The 23,698-nt window shown below is 41.8% G+C and overlaps 1 protein-coding gene across 1 annotated transcript in view; it reads right to left on the bottom strand.

Moving 5' to 3' along the window:
- LOC124795275 (glutamate receptor 1-like) overlaps positions 1–23,698 on the bottom strand; it is a 504,894-nt gene that overhangs the window by 221,406 nt on the left and 259,790 nt on the right. The window contains exon 3 of the mRNA XM_047259221.1: positions 12,185–12,312. Coding sequence (XP_047115177.1) covers positions 12,185–12,312 — 128 coding nt within the window. The remainder of the gene's footprint in view (positions 1–12,184; positions 12,313–23,698) is intronic.

The raw sequence follows: 23,698 nt of genomic DNA, 5'->3' as shown, positions 1-23,698 counted from the left end.
TTTTCTCGACAGTGCCCTATTGTACGGTATAAAGGTAGTGACTGCCTTTACCTCCGTGACTTCTGTCTCCACAGGCTGTTCTGTTGTGGTGGGGCGGAGAGCGCGCCTAATCTGCCATTCTGCGTACCCAATTTTTTGGAAGACGGTTCTGAAGTGTTTAGGCTCCGGGAGGCAGACTTCCGGAGTGTCAAACATTGCGTCCCCTACATACTAGTTTTTTAGTACCCCATTTCTCTGCATAGCTTCGTGACAGCTGTCTGCATGAAAATACAGACCAGTGAGAGTTTTCTTCCGGTACACACCGTGGCTCAATGTACCATCAGCTCCTCTTTTGAAGATCACGTCGAGGAATGGTAATTTTCCTGCTGCTTCGGTCTCAATAATGAATCTCATGCTGGAATTTACGGAGTTCAAATGCGTAAGGAAGTCAAGGAGTTTATCCCTTCTATGGGACCAGATGACGAGCGTGTCACCTACATAAAAGGAAAAAAAAGTCGGTTTTGGTTTGGATGACGCCAGGACTTCATCCTCGAAGTACTCCATACACAAATTCGCGACCACAGGCAAGAGTGGGCTGCCCATTGGGACTCCTTCTGCTTGAGCATGGTATTCTCCATTAAACAAAAAATACTTGGAGGTCAAGACGCCAGGAAAGGTCAGTGATATTCTCGTCGTTCTCACAACTAAGCTCTAGTGACACGAATCACTTGTTTACGTTCGAAGTTATTTAGCTCTAACGTAATGCATTTACATCTATTTAGAGCATTGTTCTGATCACAGCTGACAGTTATATTGAGGCATTGCACAGGTTCTGTTCGTGGTCAAACACAACAGAGCAACCGTCAGGCTTAGCTAGCATCTGCATTTGTGTTCAAGCATGCATTTCTCACTGTATTTCAGTACATTTTACCAACTCGCTGTATATTCATAGTACCAAAATTTACTGATTCAAGTAATAGTTCATGGTCTAAATGTTGTTCGCGAACTCTATTGTCATATATTGCATATCACACATTAAAAACCGTCTTATTCATTTATCGTCGTAGTGTAGACAGTGGCTTTGAGTGTAGACTAAGGAAAGTAGCTTTGTATATGCGGACGGTTCTGTAACGTTTCCAGTTTTTGACTGGTTCCCCCCTGTTGTATGCTTAACGGTCGGTGTAGTTTAGGAATAGCTATGGTACTTTTTGCGAGTACATCTAAACAGTGTTGAATAAAGAACTGGTGTTGGGTATATTTTAATAAGCAGTATAGCCAAGAAGCAATACACGGCTGCGCAAAATTTTTTTCCTGTAGATATTGCATCAACACAGACTTGTAAAATTACGACAAATCTTCTGACTGAAATAATAGCTAACATCAAAGTGTTATTGAACTGGTGCACTTTTTTAAATAGTTAGCTTTCTTTCCGAATATATATTCCCGTACAAGAAACTGAATGCATTCGACTGAATAGCATAGTTTGCTGCAGATAACCGAAAAAAAATTTTGTCTAATGATTGCTCATCCCTCCAAGAATCATTAGAAGTTGGCGACTATAATTTAGTGCTGAGCTGTGCACCAGCAATATTCTCCTTCAGTCGTCCTTATCGATCTTGCCACTCCTCGATATGCTCATGGTCTGATTGAAGTGTTAATTTTTCCTCCAGAGTGTAGCGAGGTCAGAGACGTAAGTTATTTAGCTGCTTGCTTGGTGTCGCCGGAAATTAGACGGGGTGTAGAGAGTCAGGTGACCAGTGGTTGGACGGCGTGTTCCGGCTGTTAAGACCTAAAGTTTGCCACAGGCGCCGATACGGTCGGCACGCAGTGTGTGTTTGTAAGAAGGAAAAGGGGGCGCCTGCGGGTATCAGTTGTACTATTGAGGGCTCTCTTCAGTCGTGACAGTGTTAGGCGTATCCTGATGGTGCCCTGTAAGTGCAGTGACGATTTTTTGTGAGGATCAGCCATCATTCTTGAATATATGACACATCAGAGGTGAATTCTCTCCAGTATCGTGGCACGTTCTCAGTATTATGACAAACTATAGTCCGATTAAAATTTCTTGATAGTTAACGACAGTCTCCTGCCGCTACAGTGTTGCACATCAGCTGCCAACTTTCGCTCGGTTGTAGGGGACTCACAAACACTTAACAAATGATAAATGTTGGATGTAGCCGCCACGAGGTAAGTCGGAAATGCGAGATGTTCTGTCGACAGCTGATTTTATGTGACCAATGACCTAAACTGCGGCGGACGACGCGTTCTATAGCCCTGAATTTAAGCTCGTGATGTGCAACGTCCCTGAGAAAAAGGCGGCCAACAATCTGGGGCAGATCACTTTGTTCACGACGATTAAAGCTAACCGCCGACGGCCTTGACGCAATGGTAACACTGGTTCTCGTCAGATATCACCGAAATAAAGCGCTGTCGGGATTCGCTTGCAACTGGATGGGTCACCGTCCGGGTCTGTCGAGTGCTGTTGGCAAGCGGGATGCACTCAGCCCTTGAGAGGCCAATTAAGGGGCTACTTGACGTAGCAGCACCGGTCACGCAAACTAATAGCGGCCGGGAGAGCGGTATGTTGATCACATGCCTCTCCGTATCCACGTCCAGTGACGCCTAAGGGCTAAGGAAGATACAGTGGCCGGTCGGTATCGCTGGGCCCTCAAGGCCTGCTAGGATGGTGCTCTTTTTTCTTTTAATTAAAGCTAACCTCAGCGAAAAAACCCAAGGTGGAAAACATTCAGTCTTAGCGCTAAAAGCGAAATGTTATTTCTCGCTATCATTGGTTGCCTGGAAGTACAATCATGCTCATAAATTAAGGATAATGCTGATACATGGAGAAACAACGCTCTGGTTGGCGGTTTGCGGGTTTAAGTCACCTCGGTGCATGACCACGCGGCGCTTTTGACCTGCGGTCGTCGTACGGTGGCGTTGGCAGCAGTCCACATACACAGAGGTGTGTTGGTGCATGTCAGAGAGCGGTGCAGCGAGTAAAGGTGCAGACGTTTTCAGAGGTGCTAATGGTAACTGTCTGTTGAAAATGGCTCAAAGAACACACATTGATGACGTTATGAGAGGTAGAATACTAGGGCAACTGGAGGCTGGTCAAACACAGCAGGTCATAACACGGGCCCACCATGTGCCACAAAGTGTGAACTCAAGATTATGGCAACGATTCCAGCAGACAGGAAACGTGTCCACGCGCTACAGTAGGGGACTTTCACACTATACAACTCCACAAGAAGACCAGTATCTCACCATCAGTGCCCGAAGACGGCCACGGAGTAGTCTACTGCAGGTAGCCTTGCTCCGGACCTTACCACAGCCACTGGAACAGTTGTCTCCAGATAAACAGTCTACAGACGACTGAACAGACTGGTTTATTCGCCCGGAGACCTGCAAGGTGCATTCCTCTGACCCCTGGACACAGGAGAGGCCGTAAAGCTAGTGTCAAGAACACAGTACATGGTCATTGGAACAGTCGTCCGCAGTTATATTCACGGACGACTCCAGGGATATTCTGAATTGTGATTTCACCGGATTTTGATCTGGTGTGAACCAGGAACCAGATACCAACCCCTTAATGTCCTTGAAAGGGACCTATGGAAGTCGTTGTTTGATAGTGTGGGGTGGGATTATGATCGGTGCACATACACCGCTGCATGCCTTTGACAGAGGAACTGTAACAGGTCTAGTGTATCGAGACGTCATTTTGCACCAGTATGTCCGCCTTTTCCTCCTGATGGATAATAACGCACGACCCCACCGAGCTCCCATCGTGGAGGAGTACCTCGAAACAGAAAATATCAGGCAAATGCAGTGGCCTGCATGTTCTCCAGTCCTAAACCCCATGGACCACGCGTGGGGGTCGCTCTCGGTACACGTATCGCTGCACTTCTTCGAACCTCTAGGACACTTCAGGAACACCGAGAGGCACCGGTGCAATAACAGTAGGACATACCCCAGCAGCTGCTTGATCACCTGATCCAGAGTTTCGGGATCGATTTCTCAAGTTATCACCCATGGACTTACAGATCTGTGTCGTGTGTATTCCCTATGTGCCTATGCTATTAGCACCAGTTTTGCGTAGTGCCACGTTGTGTGGCACCACATTCTGCAATTGTCCTTAATTTTTGAGCATGAGCGTATGATCACACACTGAATACACATGCTGCCGCGTTACCAACCGACGAGCAGCTTTCAATGGCACTTGGTTGCAGATTATAGGCGATACAAACAGATTTTAAACGAAAAATTAATAACCTACAAAAAAGTCATTACGATGGAGGAAATTATGTGGAAAAGAATCAGAAAAAAATACATTTAAATCGGTTAACCGAATAAAAATAATAATCAGACTCTTTCATCGTATTTAGAAATTAAAAAAAAAATTCTGTAGACACGTATATGGTGCTAAATCGTGTCTTGTGCGGAAGTATCCACTAGTGCAAGGCTGGGTATGAAACGTGTGTATTTCATTAGGATCGTTGTGTGTGTGTGTGTGTGTGTGTGTGTGTGTGTTGTTGTTGTTGTTGTTGTTGTTGTCTTTGTGTGGTTATCATACGTGTCGAAATACGAAGTAATAGTGTGAGATTCGGGATCCAAACACATCAAGAAACAATGCATGACAGGGTATTGGAAGTGAACTGACCAATTGTTGTGGCAGTTTGGCAACGGCGAAGGGTTCGTGCGAGACGTTGAGTACTCTGATTGTCGAGTCTGTCGGGTCTGTCGACTACCAAGTAATTGTAATCGGACTATAATCACGGGAGTCATGATCGTACCACATGGCTCCGGCAGTCTGTAGCTAATATGTTGTTATCGTTACAGTCGAGGAAACTGTAATATTTAAACCGTGCTCTGCAATATTTGGAGCCACCAAAAACTTGTGAGAAATTGTTCTGCATTGATAGACTTGTGCTTAATTTCCTGATGAAAGCGTGTTTATCTATGTGAAACCTCAGAAAGGTTCATTAAGTAACTAAGTAACTTGCAGCATTCTAAGTAGAATGCTTAACTTTACAGTGACCTGGCTGCCGGTCACATTATTTGTTGTTTTAGTATATACTGAACTGTTGTGAATACAGAAATACGGATAAGTAAATATTCCGTTTTAAACTTGTGAGTTATGTACCTTGCGTGTTTTCGTATACAGTTCGCTGCTTGTAGTAATTGCTTTATGCTACAGGAGTTCGTTGCAGAGTTGTTTCACTCTGTTCAAAATTTTGCAAATTCATCCTGATCTACAGAAAAAGATAGACTCGTATGATGGTGAGCAGTTTGACAGAGGGTTACTCTCGTACTATTAATGGCTGAGTACGACGTCATCTGCATGAGCTGAGTAATTTGTTAAATTCATCTGCTCTTTTGCGAGTTGCCTCACTTGTAATTACGTAACTGTGATCACCTTGTCTTAAACTATCTTCAGGCATTAAGTAGGCTTCGAGAAGCAGATATTTGTTACAGGCTGTGTAAGTTATTATGAGCTATTCTCAGAATATTTTACTAGATTTTAAGCCGTGTATGGAAATTTAAATTTGGTACAAATGAACAGCACGTTCCTCGAGTATCCCTGGTTTAGGATTTTATGAAAAAATGTAAAATCTAAAGATTTTAGGTGACTGCAGTTATAGCTAACGAACGCTGGCCCTATTGAATCATATTTCAATTTTAAATGGATTACTGGATGAACTGATCATTCATTAGTTTTCCATGCTGTGGCCTTTACTCCCACTCTGACGTGGGCCACACTAATTTTTTTTCAATTTACTTTCTTAAAACTTACCTTAGTTCAGAATACTGTGTCCAAGATTTACTTTGAAAAGAAAATAACTTGAATCTTCAGGTCAATGGCTTTAAACAGTATTTGATTTTTTCATCCATATGTTACAGCTATCGTCTAATCAGTTTTCATAACTTCTTTGTTCTATTTTGAACTGGTGTGTAATAAAATCTTTCTGAAAATGATTCATTTATTTTGGGCCCGGCAACTTACGTTTCTTTGGCCGCTCCCTATGACTACGCATACACTGGTGAATATTCTGCCTAGTGAATGTTATCTGTCGTCTTTTACTATTGCAAGTTACTGGTAAGATCAGCTGATTTCCTAGATCAGAGAATAACTCTGCAAGTAGAGGCTATCGGGTGATGCTGCGGGAATTAGAATAGGAAATGACACTTAAAGTAGTAAAGGAGATTTTCTATTTGGGGAGCAAAATAACTGATGATGGTCGAAGTAGAGAGGATATAAAATGTAGACTGACAATGGCAAGGAAAGCGATCCTGAAGAAGAGAAATTTGTTAACATCGAGTATAGATGTGTCAGGAAGTCGTTTCTGAAAGTGGTTGTATAGAGTGTAGCCTTGTATGGAAGTGAAGCATGGACTATAAATAGTTTGGACAAGAAGAGAAGCTTTTCAAATATGGTCCTACAGAAGAATGCTGAAGATTAGATGGGCAGATCACATAACAAATGAGGTATCGAATCTATAAAGATGTCTTATCCTTACGCCAGGCTTTTTATTCGGTGAAGAGTTTTAATTTGAAACTTTCCGGCAGATTAAATCTGTGAGCGGGATCGGGATCCGAACTTGGACCGACACGTTTCGTGGGAAACTGTGAAAGGGAAGGGTCCCATGTTCGAGCTCATGCGTGGCACACAGTGAAGTTTCAAATCAGAACACATACGGCAGCAGAGTGAAAATTGTTTATGTGGTCTAATCTGTTGCTAAATTTTCAAAATGAATTAAGTGAAAATGATTAATGGTTTTTGTTTAAGACTAGTAATGTATGTGTAGGCGCAAAGCATCACTACATTGGTCACTATCGTTAGTGATTTTTAGAGCTACGTCTACAAATATATATAAGGCCATTATAAACCCTCAGAAAACTGTAGTGGGTGTCACATGGGAAGGATGGGAAGCTGGTTGGGGTGCTGGTTCTATACGTTTCAGTAACAGTTTACTACCGCTTCTCACCTGCATCTCTTTGCCTATTCCGTGCGGGCCTTGCAAGCATAACGTCGGTATGGGCGTCGGATTTTATGTAATATTCCCGTAATCGTGTTTACCCTAGAAGGAAGTTATACAGGTTGGTCCATTAATCGTGACCGGGTCAAATATCTCACGAAATAAGGGTCAAACGAAAAAACTACAAAGACGCGAAGCTTGTCTAGCTTGAAGGGGGAAACCAGATGGCGCTATGACTGGCCCGCTAGATGGCGCTGCCATAGGTCAAACGGATATCAACTGCGTTTCTTCAAATAGGAACCCCATTTTTTATTACATATTCGTGTAATACGTAAGGAAATGTGAATGTTTTAGTTGGACCACTTTTTTCGCTTTGTGATAGATGGCGCTGTAATAGTCACAAACATATGGCTCACAATTTTAGACGAACTGTTGGTAACAGCTAGGTTTTTTAAAAATTAAAATAGAGAACGTGGGCACGTTTGAACATTTTATTTCGGTTGTTCCAATGTGACACATGTACCTTTGTGAACTTATCATTTCTGAGAACGCATGTGTTACAGCGTAATTACATGTAAATACCACATTAATGCAATAAATGTTCAAAATTATGTCCGTCAGCTTCAGTGCATTCGGCAATACGTGTAACGACATTCCTCTCAACAGCGAGCAGTTCGCCTTTCGTAATGTTCCCACATGGATTGATAATGCGCTGACTCATGTTGTCAGGCGTTGTCGGTGGATACGATAGCAAATATCCTTCAACTTTCCCCACAGAAAAAAATCCGGGGACGTCAGATCCGGTGAAAGTGCAGGCCATGGTATGGTGCTTGGATGACCAATGCACCTGTCATGAAATATGCTATTCAATACCGCTTCAACCGCACGTGAGCTATATGCCGGACATCCATCATGTCGGAAGTACATCGCCATTCTGTCATCTTGTAGTAACATCGATAGAACATTACGTACAAAATCAGCATATATTGCACCAGTTAGATTGCCATCGATAAAATGGGGGCCAATTATCCTTCTTCCCATAATGCCGCACCATACATCAACCCGCCAAGGTCGCTGATGTTGCACTTGTCGTAGCCAACGTGGATTTTCTGTTTCGCAATAGTGCATATTATGCCGGTTTACGTTACCGCTTTTGGTGAATGGCGCTTCGTCGCTAAACATAACGCGTGTAAAAAAATCTGTCATCGTCCCGTAATTTCTCTTGTGTCCAGTGGCAGAACTGTACACGACGTTCAAAGTCGTCTCCATGCAATTTCTGGTGCATAGAAATATGGTACGGGTGCAGTCGATCTTGGTGTAGCATTCTCAACACCGACGTTTTTGAGATTCTCGATTCTTGCTCAATTTTTTTGCTACTAATGTGCGGATTAGCCGCAACAGCAAGTAAAACACCTACTTGGGCATCATCATTTGTTGCAGGTCGTGGTTGACGTTTCACATGTGGCTGAACACTTCCTGTTTCCATAAATAACGTAACTATCCGGCGAACAGTCCGGACACTTCGATGATTTCGTCTAGGATACCGAGGAGCATACATAACACACTCCCGTTGGGCATTTTGATCACAATAGCCGTACATCAACACGATATAGACCTTATCCGCAATTGGTAAACGGTCCATTTTTACACGTGTAATGTATCAAGAAGTAAATACCGTCCGCACTGACGGAATGTTACGTGATACCAAGTACTTATACGTTTGTGACTATTACAGCGCCATGTATCACAAAGCGAAAAAAGTGATCCAACTGAAACATTCATATTTCTTTACGTATTACACGAATATGTAATAAAAAATGGGGGTTCCTATATAAAAAAAAAACCAGTGGATATCCGTTTGACCTATGGCAGCGCCATCTAGCTGGCCAACCATAGCGCCATCTTGTTTCCCCCTTCAAGCTAGACGAATTTCGTTCTTTGTAGTTTTTTCGTTTGCTTATTTCGTGAGATATTTGGCCAGGTCACTATCCATGGACGACTCTGTATAATTCTTCACTTGTATTGACACTTTTCCATGATACGCAATAGCCGTCTTGTAGCAAGGTGGGCTGGAGACTGAAATGTGGGTATACTTATATAAGATTCTGAAAAACACCAAAAACAAAACTCCAGTCAGTCTGCTCTTCTTCGAATCTTCTCAAGCACTTCTGCTAACAAAACTAATCAGGGCCCTCAAAATAACCTATAGTATCCCTGAATCATATTTGTCAGGTATAGGCCTTATGCAGGAGACTCTGTCTGCCACTCACTTTACGCGCGTTTTCATTCCGCTGTCAGTTCCCTTTGACTAACGTTGAAGGAAATAAGTTTGGTGCTTGACGCCCCTCCGATGACTAAATAATGTGCTGCCTGCCAAAGACGGACCAGGAAATAGATTTGCCCATTTTTATTTTTTTTTGAAATCTTGAAATATATAGGGAAACTGCAGCTTGTACATAGATTTAACTGCCGCTCCTGTTTATGGACGGAAGGAAGGAAGGAAGTTTAGGGTTTAAGGACTCATTGACGAAGGTCGCTAGGAAGGAGAACACATACTTGTAAGTGAAAAGGATGGGCTATGAAAATGGCTGTTGCTCTTTGGAAAGAATAGTTCCTTCTTTTTTTTTCGTGTCGGTCAGAGAATTTATATGTCAATCTGCGTGACGCTTTCATGCTTGGTACGTGAAGCTATCGCGATACTCGCATTCTGTACCTTCTCTATTAATCCCTTCTGTTGAGGGTTCACACTATGCAGCAATACTCAATAATAACCTAAACGAGTGTTTTTCATGCTATTCTTCCGTTAAGTCTCACCTTTGTAATGTACTGTTATTCCTCTTTAAATAACTCCGGATGCATACTTCTAGATATTGGACAGTCAGTGCTAGTGACTGTGTCTAGTAATTTTTCGGCCGTCGATAATCAAATACAGCGCTCTGCACGTTTTGACACATGCCTATCATTAAATGCAAGTCTCTTCACCAAGCGTCGATTCCGTACACATTTTCCTTCGATTTTCGGGCATCTTGTCTTCCTTGCGTACAAACGACTTCATGGAGCTTGCGACATTGTCCATCAATGCATTAATAAGTGTCTTAAATGTCACACAAAACCTACTTTGAGTACGGTAAAAGATATTTTCCCTTGCGACCATTTGCCTCTGTTAAGAACAACGTGCTGAATTATGTTTGCTACGATGTCTTGATTACACTCACAATGCAAATCAGACAATTCCTGAAGTGGCACGTAAATTCAGAAAAAACGGAAAAGTTAAGACTTTATGGTAAGAGGGGGAGTTGGACCCTTCTCCGCAGAATTTAAATCCAAGTTCTTAATAATTGTGCCTGATTCCAGTGACTGATTGCCATTTAAATAACAGCTGGGCTCTCCACCTCCTGCATCATTTAAACGAGACTGAAGTTCAGCTCACACAGCAATAGATTGCAACGGAATGCCTATGCAGCCCATGTTAACTTATGAGTAAGTGGTCATCACGATTTTTATATAACATTACTGCTCAGGGGTCAGTGGTGAGCCGGTACGTGGAATTTTGTGTTTGCTTATATGTATGGACATGTTGCAGAAACCTATCACTTGATCGAGTCGCGACATCGCGACTCGATGTCTTCGACGTGGGCAGCGCACCCATAGTAGCTGGACGCTTACAGTGTGCCCTACGACAGTCTCGTGATAATAAGGCAGCAGCCAAGAAGCGTCTGACTACGCTCGCTGAAGAAATTAAATAACTTACAATGAAGTTGTGTGCTCAGCCCAGGCTTATATGATACTTACTGAGATTGAAACTGAACTGAAAGCATTAAGTAGACAAGGGAATACCAGGGGGCACACATGATGTAATTATACTGATTCACAGTATATCATGATTCGTGACATAATGGGATTCTTCTGACTTTTGGATGGTGGCTATTGTTTATGTTTAGAAGTGATGAGTTTTAATAACACCGTCTGCACAGCTGAATTACGTATGTGAAAAACAATAAATTAGGTGAACATAAGAATTATTAAAATAAATTAGTGTGGGTATAGTGACATAAGTGCAAAGACACGAGCGGTGTAGGCGTAAAATTACCTGTATAAAGTATGAAAATGTTAAAACTTGCCTAACAATTTAACTGAAAATGATAGTAAAACATAACAAGTCAGAACATAAAAATTCAGTTAAAAGATAAAGGGAAGAATAAGATAGCATCACATTCACGATAAAAAAGTATTGCTAAGTGCTATATCTCCCACGGGGAGATGTTTAATAAGCAATAATGAGACTCAGGTAAACAAAAACAAAGGTTAATTACTATATTTGAGAGATCTAATAACAAATGAGAAACTCTTCTCAATTAAAAATGACACAACTTATGAAACACAAACAGGCACGCGCCTGAAACACGCAGAGAATAAACGTAGTAAGAGTTGAAAGCTACGCCACTGATAATGCCTAACAACGGAGGTAGAGTGTTCGGCATAGTTGTCGATAGATTGGTCTCAGAATATCACTGGAAAGTCGTAGATCCCAAGCTCTGACTTACTGGCTGCTAAGAGCAGGAGCATGAATTGGCCCAGAGCTTCGGTGGAGCGAACTGCCGACCTGTTGGCTTGCAGTGCCCTATATAGCAAGGGCGCCGAGGAGTATGTGGCGATTCAGTTACGTACACGTGTCAACGCGGAGGAAATAGGTCCCCGACACGGAGGACCGCTAATGGTGCTTGCCCTGCCGTCTGCCGTTCTAGTTGTGATCGAGGTATTCCAGCGAGGCAACGCCTGATCGATATGCAACCACGTGATGCTGGGGTATTGAGGAGTTGCCGACGCGTTTAGGCGAAAGTCGAGTACATGGAAGTAGGTTAGCGTAGTGGGTATCATAATATCATAATATCATAATGAAACTGGTTTTGCTAAGCAGTTAATCATTCAGTAATCTAACTTTCTTTGCAGCGGAATCCTTAAGAAATTCCCTTTCCTCTAAATGATTTAGCTTTTTTCCTTCGTGGGCCATACGGAGTACATGTAAATTCCTCAACTCCGGGGGCCGGTAGCCACTACATTTTACGTGCTCAGCAAAAGCAGAATGCCGTTTAATCTGTTTCTTGTTACGTAAGTGTTCAGTAAATCTTCTTCAAAATTTCCTACCAGTTTGTTCCACATATGAAACTTCACTGTCGACGAATTTAATTATATAATCTATTTGTTCTTTAGATGCAAATTTTCAGTCTGCTTACGTTCTCGGGGAACCACGGCGTGACGAAGGGCATCTGGAAGGTGTTGCTGTACGAGTGCAGCGTGTCGAACGAGTCCGGGCTGACGGCTCCGAGTAGAGAAAATACTCCCCTCGAAAACTGGCTGCAGACTGAAACAAAAAGATATGCGTCTCGATTAAATCTAGGAAGTCATGCAAAATAATTGAAAATATTTTTAGTAGTTGCTGCCCCCAGGGCTTTCAGATACTTGTGGAATACCATCCATTACAGTATCTGAAAGGACACATACATCCCATTACGTCCCATGGCACAAAAACCTCAAAACCTACGAGCTGTTGGAGAAAAATGTGTACATAGTGTGTGGGGCCAGAAATTCACCAACTAAACAGCGGTGGTTGATCATCGGCATTTTCTGAGCTTGTGGCATGAAGAACATGAGGTATCTGGTGGCCTGTTACAGAGTAACTGCTTTTCTATTGATTTCTTAGCTCCCATACATGCATACTGAAAACATCTGCACTCCGGTGCGAATTTCGTCGATATACTGTGCGCTTTATTCCATTCACTCACAGTATTTGCCGTCGACAACAATAACAAACTCATTAATCTTTGCACTCAAGCTTGCATTCAGTTCTGCTCGGTTTTATCACAGATTTGTTTTTATGAACTAACGGTGCTGGGTTGATTTCCATACTTTAGGACCTTGGAGAGCGCCAAAGAAGCCATAGTAATCATTTTTTGTTCGTTAAATGTCAACTTTCAGGCTATTCATTCTTCTGAATCAAAAGTTTTTCGCAAAGACATTCTGTACCTGGGTTATTGATTACTTGGCATACAACATTCTTTGACTAGTGAGGTGATGGTACGACTGACAAGCAACACTTAGGAGGCACAGAATACGACCCAATCAAGGGCCCGTGTGGATCGAGCCCTGTGTTACCGTGCCCTGTTGAACATCAAATGTAGCACTTTTTCTCGTGCTGCGATCTGAGTTAGTCTGTTCTGTTTCTGCTTTCATCTTACTATGGATGACGGGTTCTAGCCTGTTTATGGAGGCTGAGTAAATTAACTGACAAGGGAACTAGACGATGTGGCTGCCCTAATTTTTTTTAATACAGAAATAATTCACCGAAAGAAACACAGTGTCAAAATATTACCTACTAAGACGCGAAGGAAATTTTTTAAGAAATGTTGGAATTTGCGAAATTTCTAGCTCTCCGGACCGCCGGAAAAATGTACAGCCCTACTGTGGGTGTAACACACAATATATGCGCAACACGATAGGTACATATCCTTGCTTGACGACTCATCGGTAAATAGATGAAGTGGTGCAACGCGATCGTGATTTGTAATTTTAATTTCAGTTTCCGTTGATAGTTACTCTAACACAGTTGTTCACACTTTTTATTCGTTCGAATCTGCAATTCATTTAATATCCACAATAATTAGCAGTTGCTTTTGTGGTATTGCAAAGAGTTAGCAATGGAGATAAAACTGAATTAATTTTCTTTGAGACTTCTTGGCATATGCCAGCTCTGTGCAGGTTTCAGAATTTTATAATAGAGTGGAATCATATCAATGTTTTCTACCGTGAAATGATAAAATATGAAGAACATGGTATGCAATCCCGAAATCACCTACTTATTCTTAAGACTTAAAAGTTAGAACACATCATCCATATTAAGATGAAAGCAGGAATAGAACAGACTAACTCAGAACGCAGCACGAGAAAAAGTGCTACATCTAGTGTTGAACAGGGCACGGTAACACAAGGCTCGAGCCACACGGGCCCTTGACTGGATCGTATTCTATGCCTCCTAAGCGTTGCTTGTCAGTCGTACCATCACCTCACTAGTCAAACAACGTTTTTTGTTAAGTAATCAATAACCCGGGTACAGAAAGTCTTTGCAAAAAAACTCTCGATTCAGAAGACTGTGTGTTATTGTTCGTTAGTTTCTTGGTGGTTCATTCCAGTGATGTCAATATTTTGTTAGAAATTGTGTTGACTTTAGGTGAAACAGGAAACTTATCGGACAATTCTGTGGATTTTTCGAATGAAGGTTGTTGCGATTCCAGAACAAAAATAGAGTACCTGTCAAGCCCAAAGGAAACGTCAACAGTTTCAGCCTTCAGCGACAAAGAAAATGTTGTAAAGTATTTGGGTAAACGAAAGAAGAACAAAACCGTTAAATTTAAGCAGTGTGAAAAGCCATTTTGTTTCATAAGATCCGAGCACGGGTTGTATAAATGGAAGAAAGATTTACACGCAGTACGAAATACACTCCTGGAAATTGAAATAAGAACACCGTGAATTCATTGTCCCAGGAAGGGGAAACTTTATTGACACATTCCTGGGGTCAGATACATCACATGATCACACTGACAGAACCACAGGCACATAGACACAGGCAACAGAGCATGCACAATGTCGGCACTAGTACAGTGTATATCCACCTTTCGCAGCAATGCAGGCTGCTATTCTCCCATGGAGACGATCGTAGAGATGCTGGATGTAGTCCTGTGGAACGGCTTGCCATGCCATTTCCACCTGGCGCCTCAGTTGGACCAGTGTTCGTGCTGGACGTGCAGACCGCGTGAGACGACGCTTCATCCAGTCCCAAACATGCTCAATGGGGGACAGATCCGGAGATCTTGCTGGCCAGGGTAGTTGACTTACACCTTCTAGAGCACGTTGGGTGGCACGGGATACATGCGGACGTGCATTGTCCTTTTGGAACAGCAAGTTCCCTTGCCAGTCTAGGAATGGTAGAACGATGGGTTCGATGACGGTTTGGATGTACCGTGCACTATTCAGTGTCCCCTCGACGATCACCAGTGATGTACGGCCAGTGTAGGAGATCGCTCCCCACACCATGAAGCCGGGTGTTGGCCCTGTGTGCCTCGGTCGTATGCAGTCCTGATTGTGGCGCTCACCTGCACGGCGCCAAACACGCATACGACCATCATTGGCACCAAGGCAGAAGCGACTCTCATCGCTGAAGACGACACGTCTCCATTCGTCCCTCCATTCACGCCTGTCGCGACACCACTGGAGGCGGGCTGCACGATGTTGGGGCGTGAGCGGAAGACGGCCTAACGGTGTGCGGGACCGTAGCCCAGCTTCACGGAGACGGTTGCGAATGGTCCTCGCCGATACCCCAGGAGCAACAGTGTCCCTAATTTGCTGGGAAGTGGCGGTGCGGTCCCATACGGCACTGCGTAGGATCCTACGGTCTTGGCGTGCATCCGTGCGTCGCTGCGGTCCGGTCCCAGGTCGACGGGCACGTGCACCTTCCGCCGACCACTGGCGACAACATCGATGTACTGTGGAGACCTCACGCCCCACGTGTTGAGCAATTCGGCGGTACGTCCACCCGGCCTCCCGCATGCCCACTATACGCCCTCGCTCAAAGTCCGTCAACTGCACATACGGTTCACGTCCACCCTGTCGCGGCATGCTACCAGTGTTAAAGACTGCGATGGAGCTCCGTATGCCACGGCAAACTGGCTGACACTGACGGCGGCGGTGCACAAATGCTGCGCAGCTAGCGCCATTCGACGGCCAACACCGCGGTTCCTGGTGTGTCCGCTGTGCCGTGCGTGTGATCATTGCTTGTACAGCCCTCTCGCAGTGTCCGGAGCAAGTATGGTGGGTCTGACACACCGGTGTCAATGTGTTCTTTTTTCCATTTCCAGGAGTGTATGTGCCAAAGTGAAACTCGCAGACGTGTGAAACAAAAATCATTCCAAAGATTTAGAACTGATCGTAAGAGTCATGCTCTGTTACCGAGGGAGATTCATGTGACTGAACGACGACTCAGAAAATGATGAACATTAGTGATTTCCAAGCTTCATCGACATGGTTAAACATATTCAGGAAATTATACGAAAAAGGAAATCGCAAAAATTACGAAGTTTAGATCAAGCAAATATTAGGGAAGATGTCATTAATAGGTAGTACTATAGAGAAATCTGTAGTTGATGTGAAGACGAAGCTTCTTGTTATCCCGTAAAAGCTCTGTATAAAGCTAATCAGTCACGATTTATGCAAACCCCTATCATTTTCAGTGAAAAAACATAGAGTTGCTTGGGTACTCAATGTATACTACGACACATTCGTATGCAACAATGCCAGTGATAAGTATCAGTGGATTGTTGTTTCTGCATCTTTATCTCCGTCTTCAGGACCACAGATTAAATGAAACTGTTTACTTGTCAAAGTCTTTGAATCGACGTAGCAAAATATGCAAAAAAGGGGGAGTATAACTTTGTGTTGCACCCGAAATGACTTCTTACAATTTACAGAGAATTATTTATTACTTTTGTTCGACTGTTGACCTGGACAGAAGGGCATCTCTGTCTTTACAAACACGACAAAAGGACCGTTAACATAATTTGGATTTCACCTGGAGGCAATAGCATGATTCAGACTTTCGAAAAACATTTTTTCAACACTGGCAAGCATTAAACGTCTTCTCGGGTTTGTTCCCGGATTCTAAAATCAACATGATACAGTAGTTCGGCGATCAAACAGTCCGCAGCCTTCAAGAGAACACTGCTGCAGCTGCTGCTGTTGAGCCCCGCCGATGCTATGGAATTTTATATATGTCATGCTTCATAAGCCCAAAATCTACTTACACAGAGCCGAGTTGTGATCTAATTTTGAATGGTGAACAAAACACTATCAGGCGACTGTTGTAGAACTTTTCTTAAAAGAGGGACACGGGATGAAATTGAACAGACTACGATGGTTGCCAACACTTCCAATTTCTGGAACAGATTTTTTAAAGAGGCAACTGAATCCAGGTTGTCAGACTATAGAGACAATGGTTTTCCTCTTAGCAGGACTAAGTACCCTGTACTACCTCACAACAGAACAGAATGTTCTTCGGTGCAACAGTCCCAGTGTTTTAAATAGTCTTTGAGTGCGATATATCGTTGCTGCCCGTGTTCTACTAGGACGGCGCCACCAGCCCAGGCAGCAACTGTGAGGGCAGACAGTGGTTCTGACAGCGTAATACATATACATATCCATTGTGGATAATCACGCCCGTAAAATTTTGTGTTTGATTTCTCATGTACCGATTGGTGGCAAGCGTTTGCCGGTCGGTCCGTGGCTGTCCCTTGGTAGGGTTCTGACGGATCAAGTGCAGGTGGGCTCACCGTCTGTCTCACCTAAGTGAACGAGGGCAGACCGACCCCCTGGAGGCTTCTGAGTGCTGTTGTCTTTACTGTCTTTCGCACCGGTGTTTAATTGTCTGTTTATAATCCATCACAGCCAATGATAAAAGAAAAATCTTGGTTTTACTGTGTTTTATGTAAGTAAGTTTGAATTCCGGCAAGTGGATATTTGCTGAAAAGTTATTGCCGTTATGTTGTCTTTTCCTTTAGTCCGGTTTCATCTACTTAAAACTTAAGGCTTATGATTATATTTTTTTTAAAATTTAGGAAAATTAACTGTGGGTCTTCAGCCTCGGAACCTTGTTCTTAAAATTACCTTTAAAGCTTAAACATTGCAGTCTTCAGCCTTTGAAAGGTTATGGTAATTCATTTTAAAATCTTGAAATTTTTTTGTGGGCCTTCAGCAGTTTGTATTGCATCTTGTTTGTGTTTGTCTATCTATCTGCTTTCCCCCTTTTTGTGACATATGTAACTAATTGTTTTATTTGCTGTTGTAACTGCATTTTTATGTTGTTGATTTTTAAGGTTTCTTGTATGGAGGCCCTCAACCGTGAAAGAATTCCATTTTGAATCTCGTAGTTGTAAAGGTTCGTCTATGTGCCGCTTTGGTTGTAAATGTGTTGTTAAATTACAATACATTAGAATTTTGAGATGAAACAGACCCCAACCTGTTCTGCCTAACGGGTTAGCGGCGTTGCACATACAGTGGGTTTGAGGGTTTCATTTGATTAAGACCACTGAAACGATTTTATGTGACGAGATTCATTCATTCACGTGGGTAGTGCTTACCGCTGACGATTTCATCTTCCAAAATACATTACTTCACACAGGTTGCTGTAGAAGCCACGGATTGATTTTATGTGTATGAGAATGCCCTAAGACGTCTGGTCTTGACTCCATAACCACCACATTTAAATATTATTGTGTTTCAGTTTTTTCGGTTGTAATAACACTTAAGGGTCGTTCTCCTCCTGCTACCTGCCTGTGGCAGCGTCGTTCGTCGGGCAACCAACATAAATAAATAGCAGTTGGGAAAGTATAGAAGTTTTTTTAAGTTGTGTTCGACAAGTAACTTTGATTTACTGATTACACTCATGCTTTTTACACTTTTTCTTCTTTATTTTTCTTATAAGGCAGTATGAATGAGCGCAGTTTAGCTGTATGGACTCAAGACAAACATAATCATAAGAATGGGGAAAAAGTTCTTTGATGAATTTTGGATATAGTTTATGGTCAAAGTAGTAAATAAAAAACTTTTAACAGAAAAATCGAATTTAATGGGGTATCTGGCAAGGAATACAGCGCCGGATGCATTACAAATTTATGTAGCTGCATGGAGAACCCACGATCACTCCTTATTTTAAACGTGTATAAATTAACTCTATATATCACAATACAGTTATTTTACTTTATCGATTTCATATTTTTTGCAAAAAATCTCCTTATTTTAAACGTGTATAAATTAACTCTCGATATCACAATACAGTTATTTTATTTTATCGATTTCATTTTTTTAGCAAATAATCTCCACATCATTTCATCCTCAACGGCTGCAATAAGCATGTCGTATGTCATCCTACTGCATTCCATACCAAAAGCTCCTTGACTTGTCACATTACAGTCGTAATGGAAGGTGTTATCGGAAGATGGTTTACAACTAAATCGGTACCGGTAATCATCAGATATTTCTATTGTGATTATTAATAAACGCTCCTATAAAAGTATCTGACATATCAATGGAGAAAACTGGTTGGCAAGATGACTGCAGGGGAACGCATTGTTTGAATATACTGTACGATGACGACGATGGTATGTCAGGTACGTAGCTACGAAGAGATTGTTGTGAAATAGAAACAAATGAAGAATAGTGTCAAAAATGGGTAATGAAAGATAATGTGATAGACGAGAAAAGCATCGATTTACTTCATAGTTGAATAACCAGTGAAACCCTTACCTCCGTTGACTAATCTGAAACAGCAGGTTGATGAAATATTAATGGAAATTATATAAAGTGTAACAGTCAAACGGTTGCACACAACTTTTTTAAAAAAAAATCACATTAACCAGATATCTATAGCTCTAAGACGATCTTCATCAGAATGGTAAAAGTTACATGAACTCAAATGACAACTTTTAAATTTTCAGCAACAGTGCTGCCGTCAAATGATATTGTTTTATTCCTTGAGACAAGAGAAAGATTATTATGACCTTTATTCTCGACTAATGGAACAAAACCATGTCTTCCCACATTAGCACTGTTCCTGAAAATTTTAAAGTTGTCATGTAAAGTCATTTAACTTTTACCGTTCTGATGAGTGGTCATCACATATAAGCGCTAAATTGTAGTCATACATTCCTAACGTCAATCATTTGTGTAAAATGGAACAGATTTTCTGCTCGTGAATTATCAACTGGAAATATACGGAATATATCTTCCACAAGAATCAACATGGAATCCGAAAACAGTAATCCTGTGAATGTCTGGTCCTTTATGAATCAATAAGGCAGGTCGTAGTGGTCGACTAGCTGATGTATTCCTTGGTTGTCAGTGTTATGGCGTAAAGTCAAGCGCCAGCACGGCAGTCGAGAAGGACAGAGCAGAGGGGGCTGTGACAAGACGTCAGCCCATTGCACACTGACCGACCCATTTATTATTTTTTTTTTAGTTTACACGTCAAGTTCCGTAGTACCAAATTGATGGGCAAATATCGAAGGTCATGGAACGTGTCAGTACATGAACTTACAACATAAAAGTAATAAACAGATAGAAATAAATATTCATGAACCTGAAAAAAGTCAGTCCATAAGTTTAAGTAAACGCTATCAGCAATACATTAAGAATCAGCTTAATTTTTCAAGGAAATCCTTGACAGAATAGGAGGAGTGACCTATGAGGAAACTCTTCAGTTTCGAATTGAAAGCGCGTGGATTATTGCTAAGATTTTTGAATTCGAGTGGCAGATTATTGAAAATAGATGCAGCAGTATACTGCACACCTTTTTGCACAAGAGATAAGGAAGTCCGATCCAAATGGAGGTTTGATTTCTGCCGAGTATTAACCGAGTGAAAGCTGCTTATTCTTGGGAATAAACTAATATTGGTAACAAGAAACGACAATAAGGAATATACATATTGAGAGGCCAATGTCAAAATACCCAGACTCGTGAAAAGAGGTCGACAAGAGGTTGGTGAACTCACACCACTTATTGCCCGAACCGCCCGTTTCTGAGCCAAAAATATCCTTCTAAAATTGGAATAGTTACCCCAAAAATTAATACCACACAAGTGAATGAAAATAAGCAAAGTAGACTAACGTGTCGAAGTACCACTCACTTTTGATACCGTTCAAACAGTAAAAATGGCAGTATTAAGTCTTTGAACAAGATCCTGAACGTGAGCTTTCCACGTCAGCTTACTATCTATCTGAACACCTAGAAATTTGAACTGTTCAATTTCATTAACCATATGCCCGTTCTGTGAAATTAAAACGTCAGGTTTTCTTGAATTGTGTGTTAGAAACTGTAAAAACTGAGTCTTCTGTGATTTAACGTTAGTTGATTTTCTACAAGCCATGAACTGAGATCATGTACTGCACTATTTGAAACCGAGGCAAAGTTGCACACAACATCCTTTACTACCAAGCTAGTGTCATCAGCAAACAGAAATACTTTAGAGTTACCCATAATACTGGAGGGCATATCATTTATATAAATAAGGAACAGGAGTGGCCCCAACATTGATCCCTGGGGCACACCCCACATGACAGTACCCCACTCAGATCCCACATCACAGCCGTTATCAACATTGTGAATAATGACCTTTTGCAACCTGTTGCTAAAGTAAGAAGTGAACCAATTGTGAGCTGCTCCATTTATTCCGTAATGGCCCAACTTCTGGAGCAATATTTTGTGATCAACACAGTCAAATGCCTTAGTTAAATCAAAAAAATACGCCAAGCGTTCGAACTTTTTGTTTAGCCCATCCAATACCCAACAGAGAAAAGAGAATATAGCATTCTCAGTTGTTAAACGATTTCTAAAGCCGAACTGTACATCTGATAGCAAATCGTGTGATATAAAATGATCAATTAACCTTACATACTCAGCCTTTTCGATAACTTTTGCAAACACTAATGGCACAGAAATAGGTCTAAAATTATCTACATTATCCGTTTCTCCCGTTTTATAAAGCGGCTTTACTACTGAGTACTTTAATCGCTCAGGAAACTGACCATTCCTAAAGGAAAAATTACAAATATGGCTAAATACAGGGCTAACATGTGCAGCACAGCACTTTAATATTCTGCTAGACACTCCATCATAACCATGAGAGTCCTTACTCTTCAGTGATTTAATTATTGACTCAATCTCCCTCTTGTCTGTATCACAGAGGAGTATTTCAGACATCAATCTCGGAAAGGCATTTGCTAAGAAACTTATATGATTTCCTGTAGAAACTAAATTTTTATTTAATTCACCAGCAGTGCTCAGGAAATGATTATTAAATACTGTACATATATCTGATTTATCAGTAACAGAAATATTATTACTGCGAACTGACTTTATATCATCGACCTTGTGCTGCTGACCAGACACTTCCTTCACAACTGGCCATATGGCTTTAATTTTATCCTGTGAATTTGCTATTCTATTTGCGTACCATATACTCTTTGCCGTGCTAATAACATTTTTAAGCACTTTACAATACTGTTTGTGATGGGCTACTGTAGCTTGATTGTGACTACTTCTAACATTTTGATATAATTCCCGCTTTGTTCTACATGATATCCTAATCCCACTAGTCAACCACCCTGGCTGTCCATTACTGCTAGTACCCATTTTAGAATATTGTAATGGAAAGCAACTCTCAAAGAGCATGAGAAATGTGTTATGGAAAGCATTGTATTTATCATCTATCACTATAAACATCTTTCCACTCTTGTTCTTGACAAGTTTTAAGAACTCTCTATTGCTGTTGAATTAACTTTCCTACATAGTTTGTAATTAAATATGACATTGGTTTGAGTACAAAAGCCCTTTAGTGTTAAAATTTGTGCATCATGGTCTGAAAGGCCAATCACCCTTTTACTAACAGAATGCCCATCTAGTAACGAAGAATGAATAAAAATATTGTCTATGACTGTGCTACTGTTCCCCTGCACCCTAGTTGGAAAAAACACAATTTGCATCAGATCATATGAATTTAGGAGATCTACCAACATCCTTTTTCTTGCACAATCATAAACAAAATTAATATTGAGGTCACCACACATAACTACTTTCTGGTACTTCCTACAAAGTGAATCAAGAACTCTTTCTAGCTTAAGCAAAAATGTCTTGAAGTCGGAATTAGGGGACCTATAAACAACAACAATTAGAAGTTTAGTTTCACTAAATTCAACTAATGCTGCAAAACTTTCAAATATCTGTTCAGTGCAGTGTCGTGATACGTCTATGGACTCAAATGAAATACTATTTTTTATGTACAGAGCCACTCCCCCACCCTGCATGGAACTCCTTGAGAAACAGCCAACTAATCTGTAGCCTGGTAAAGGCAACCTCTGAATTATCAAATTATTTAAGTGGTGCTCTGATGTACCAATAATTTCAGAGTTAACCTCTATTAGCAGTTCACTAACTTTATCTCTAATACCTCTTATATTTTGATGAAATATGCTAATTCCTTCTCTACTTGGAAACATTACATTTTCTGAAGGTGAGCCCTTAGTTAGAGGGACTTCCTTTAAGCAGGTATACCTATCAGCTGACTTCAATCTAAAAAAGATGCAGCTCTAACACTAACTACAACAGGAATTTTTCCATGAGTGACACCACAACCACCACCACCACCACCACCACCACCACCCACTACACTGTCACCTATAAGCTTAGCCAGCCTCCCCTTCCCGTACTTATTGAGGTGCAGGCCATGCCTAGTGAAACCCCATCTACTGATAGACCCAACTGGTACCACTGAGATGTGATCCATGCCTTCCGCCATCAGTGCCCTCCCCAGCCCCACATTAACGCGCCTAACGGCCGCATTAAGGTGAGGCCGATCATGACGCTGAAACAGTTGCACGATATGCACATTTGTGCCACCAGTTTGAGTTGCTATCTTAACCAAGTCACCACTGACATCATATTCCCCGTCCCTATCGAGACTGTTCCCTACTCCACCGACTATCACTACCTGATCCTCATTCGTAAAATTCTTACATAACTTCCCTATGCTTTCAGTCACCTGAGCCAACCCTGCACTAGGCTTCACAATGCTGGTGACCTGGTACTCACTCCCCAACACTTCCTGCAACTGCTGGCCCACACCTCTACTGTGGGAACTACCTAGCAGCAG

This window comes from Schistocerca piceifrons, chromosome 4 (assembly GCF_021461385.2).
Source record: "Schistocerca piceifrons isolate TAMUIC-IGC-003096 chromosome 4, iqSchPice1.1, whole genome shotgun sequence".
NCBI classification, from domain to species: Eukaryota; Metazoa; Arthropoda; class Insecta; order Orthoptera; family Acrididae; genus Schistocerca; species Schistocerca piceifrons.
This window is presented reverse-complemented; position numbering and strand designations above follow the sequence as displayed.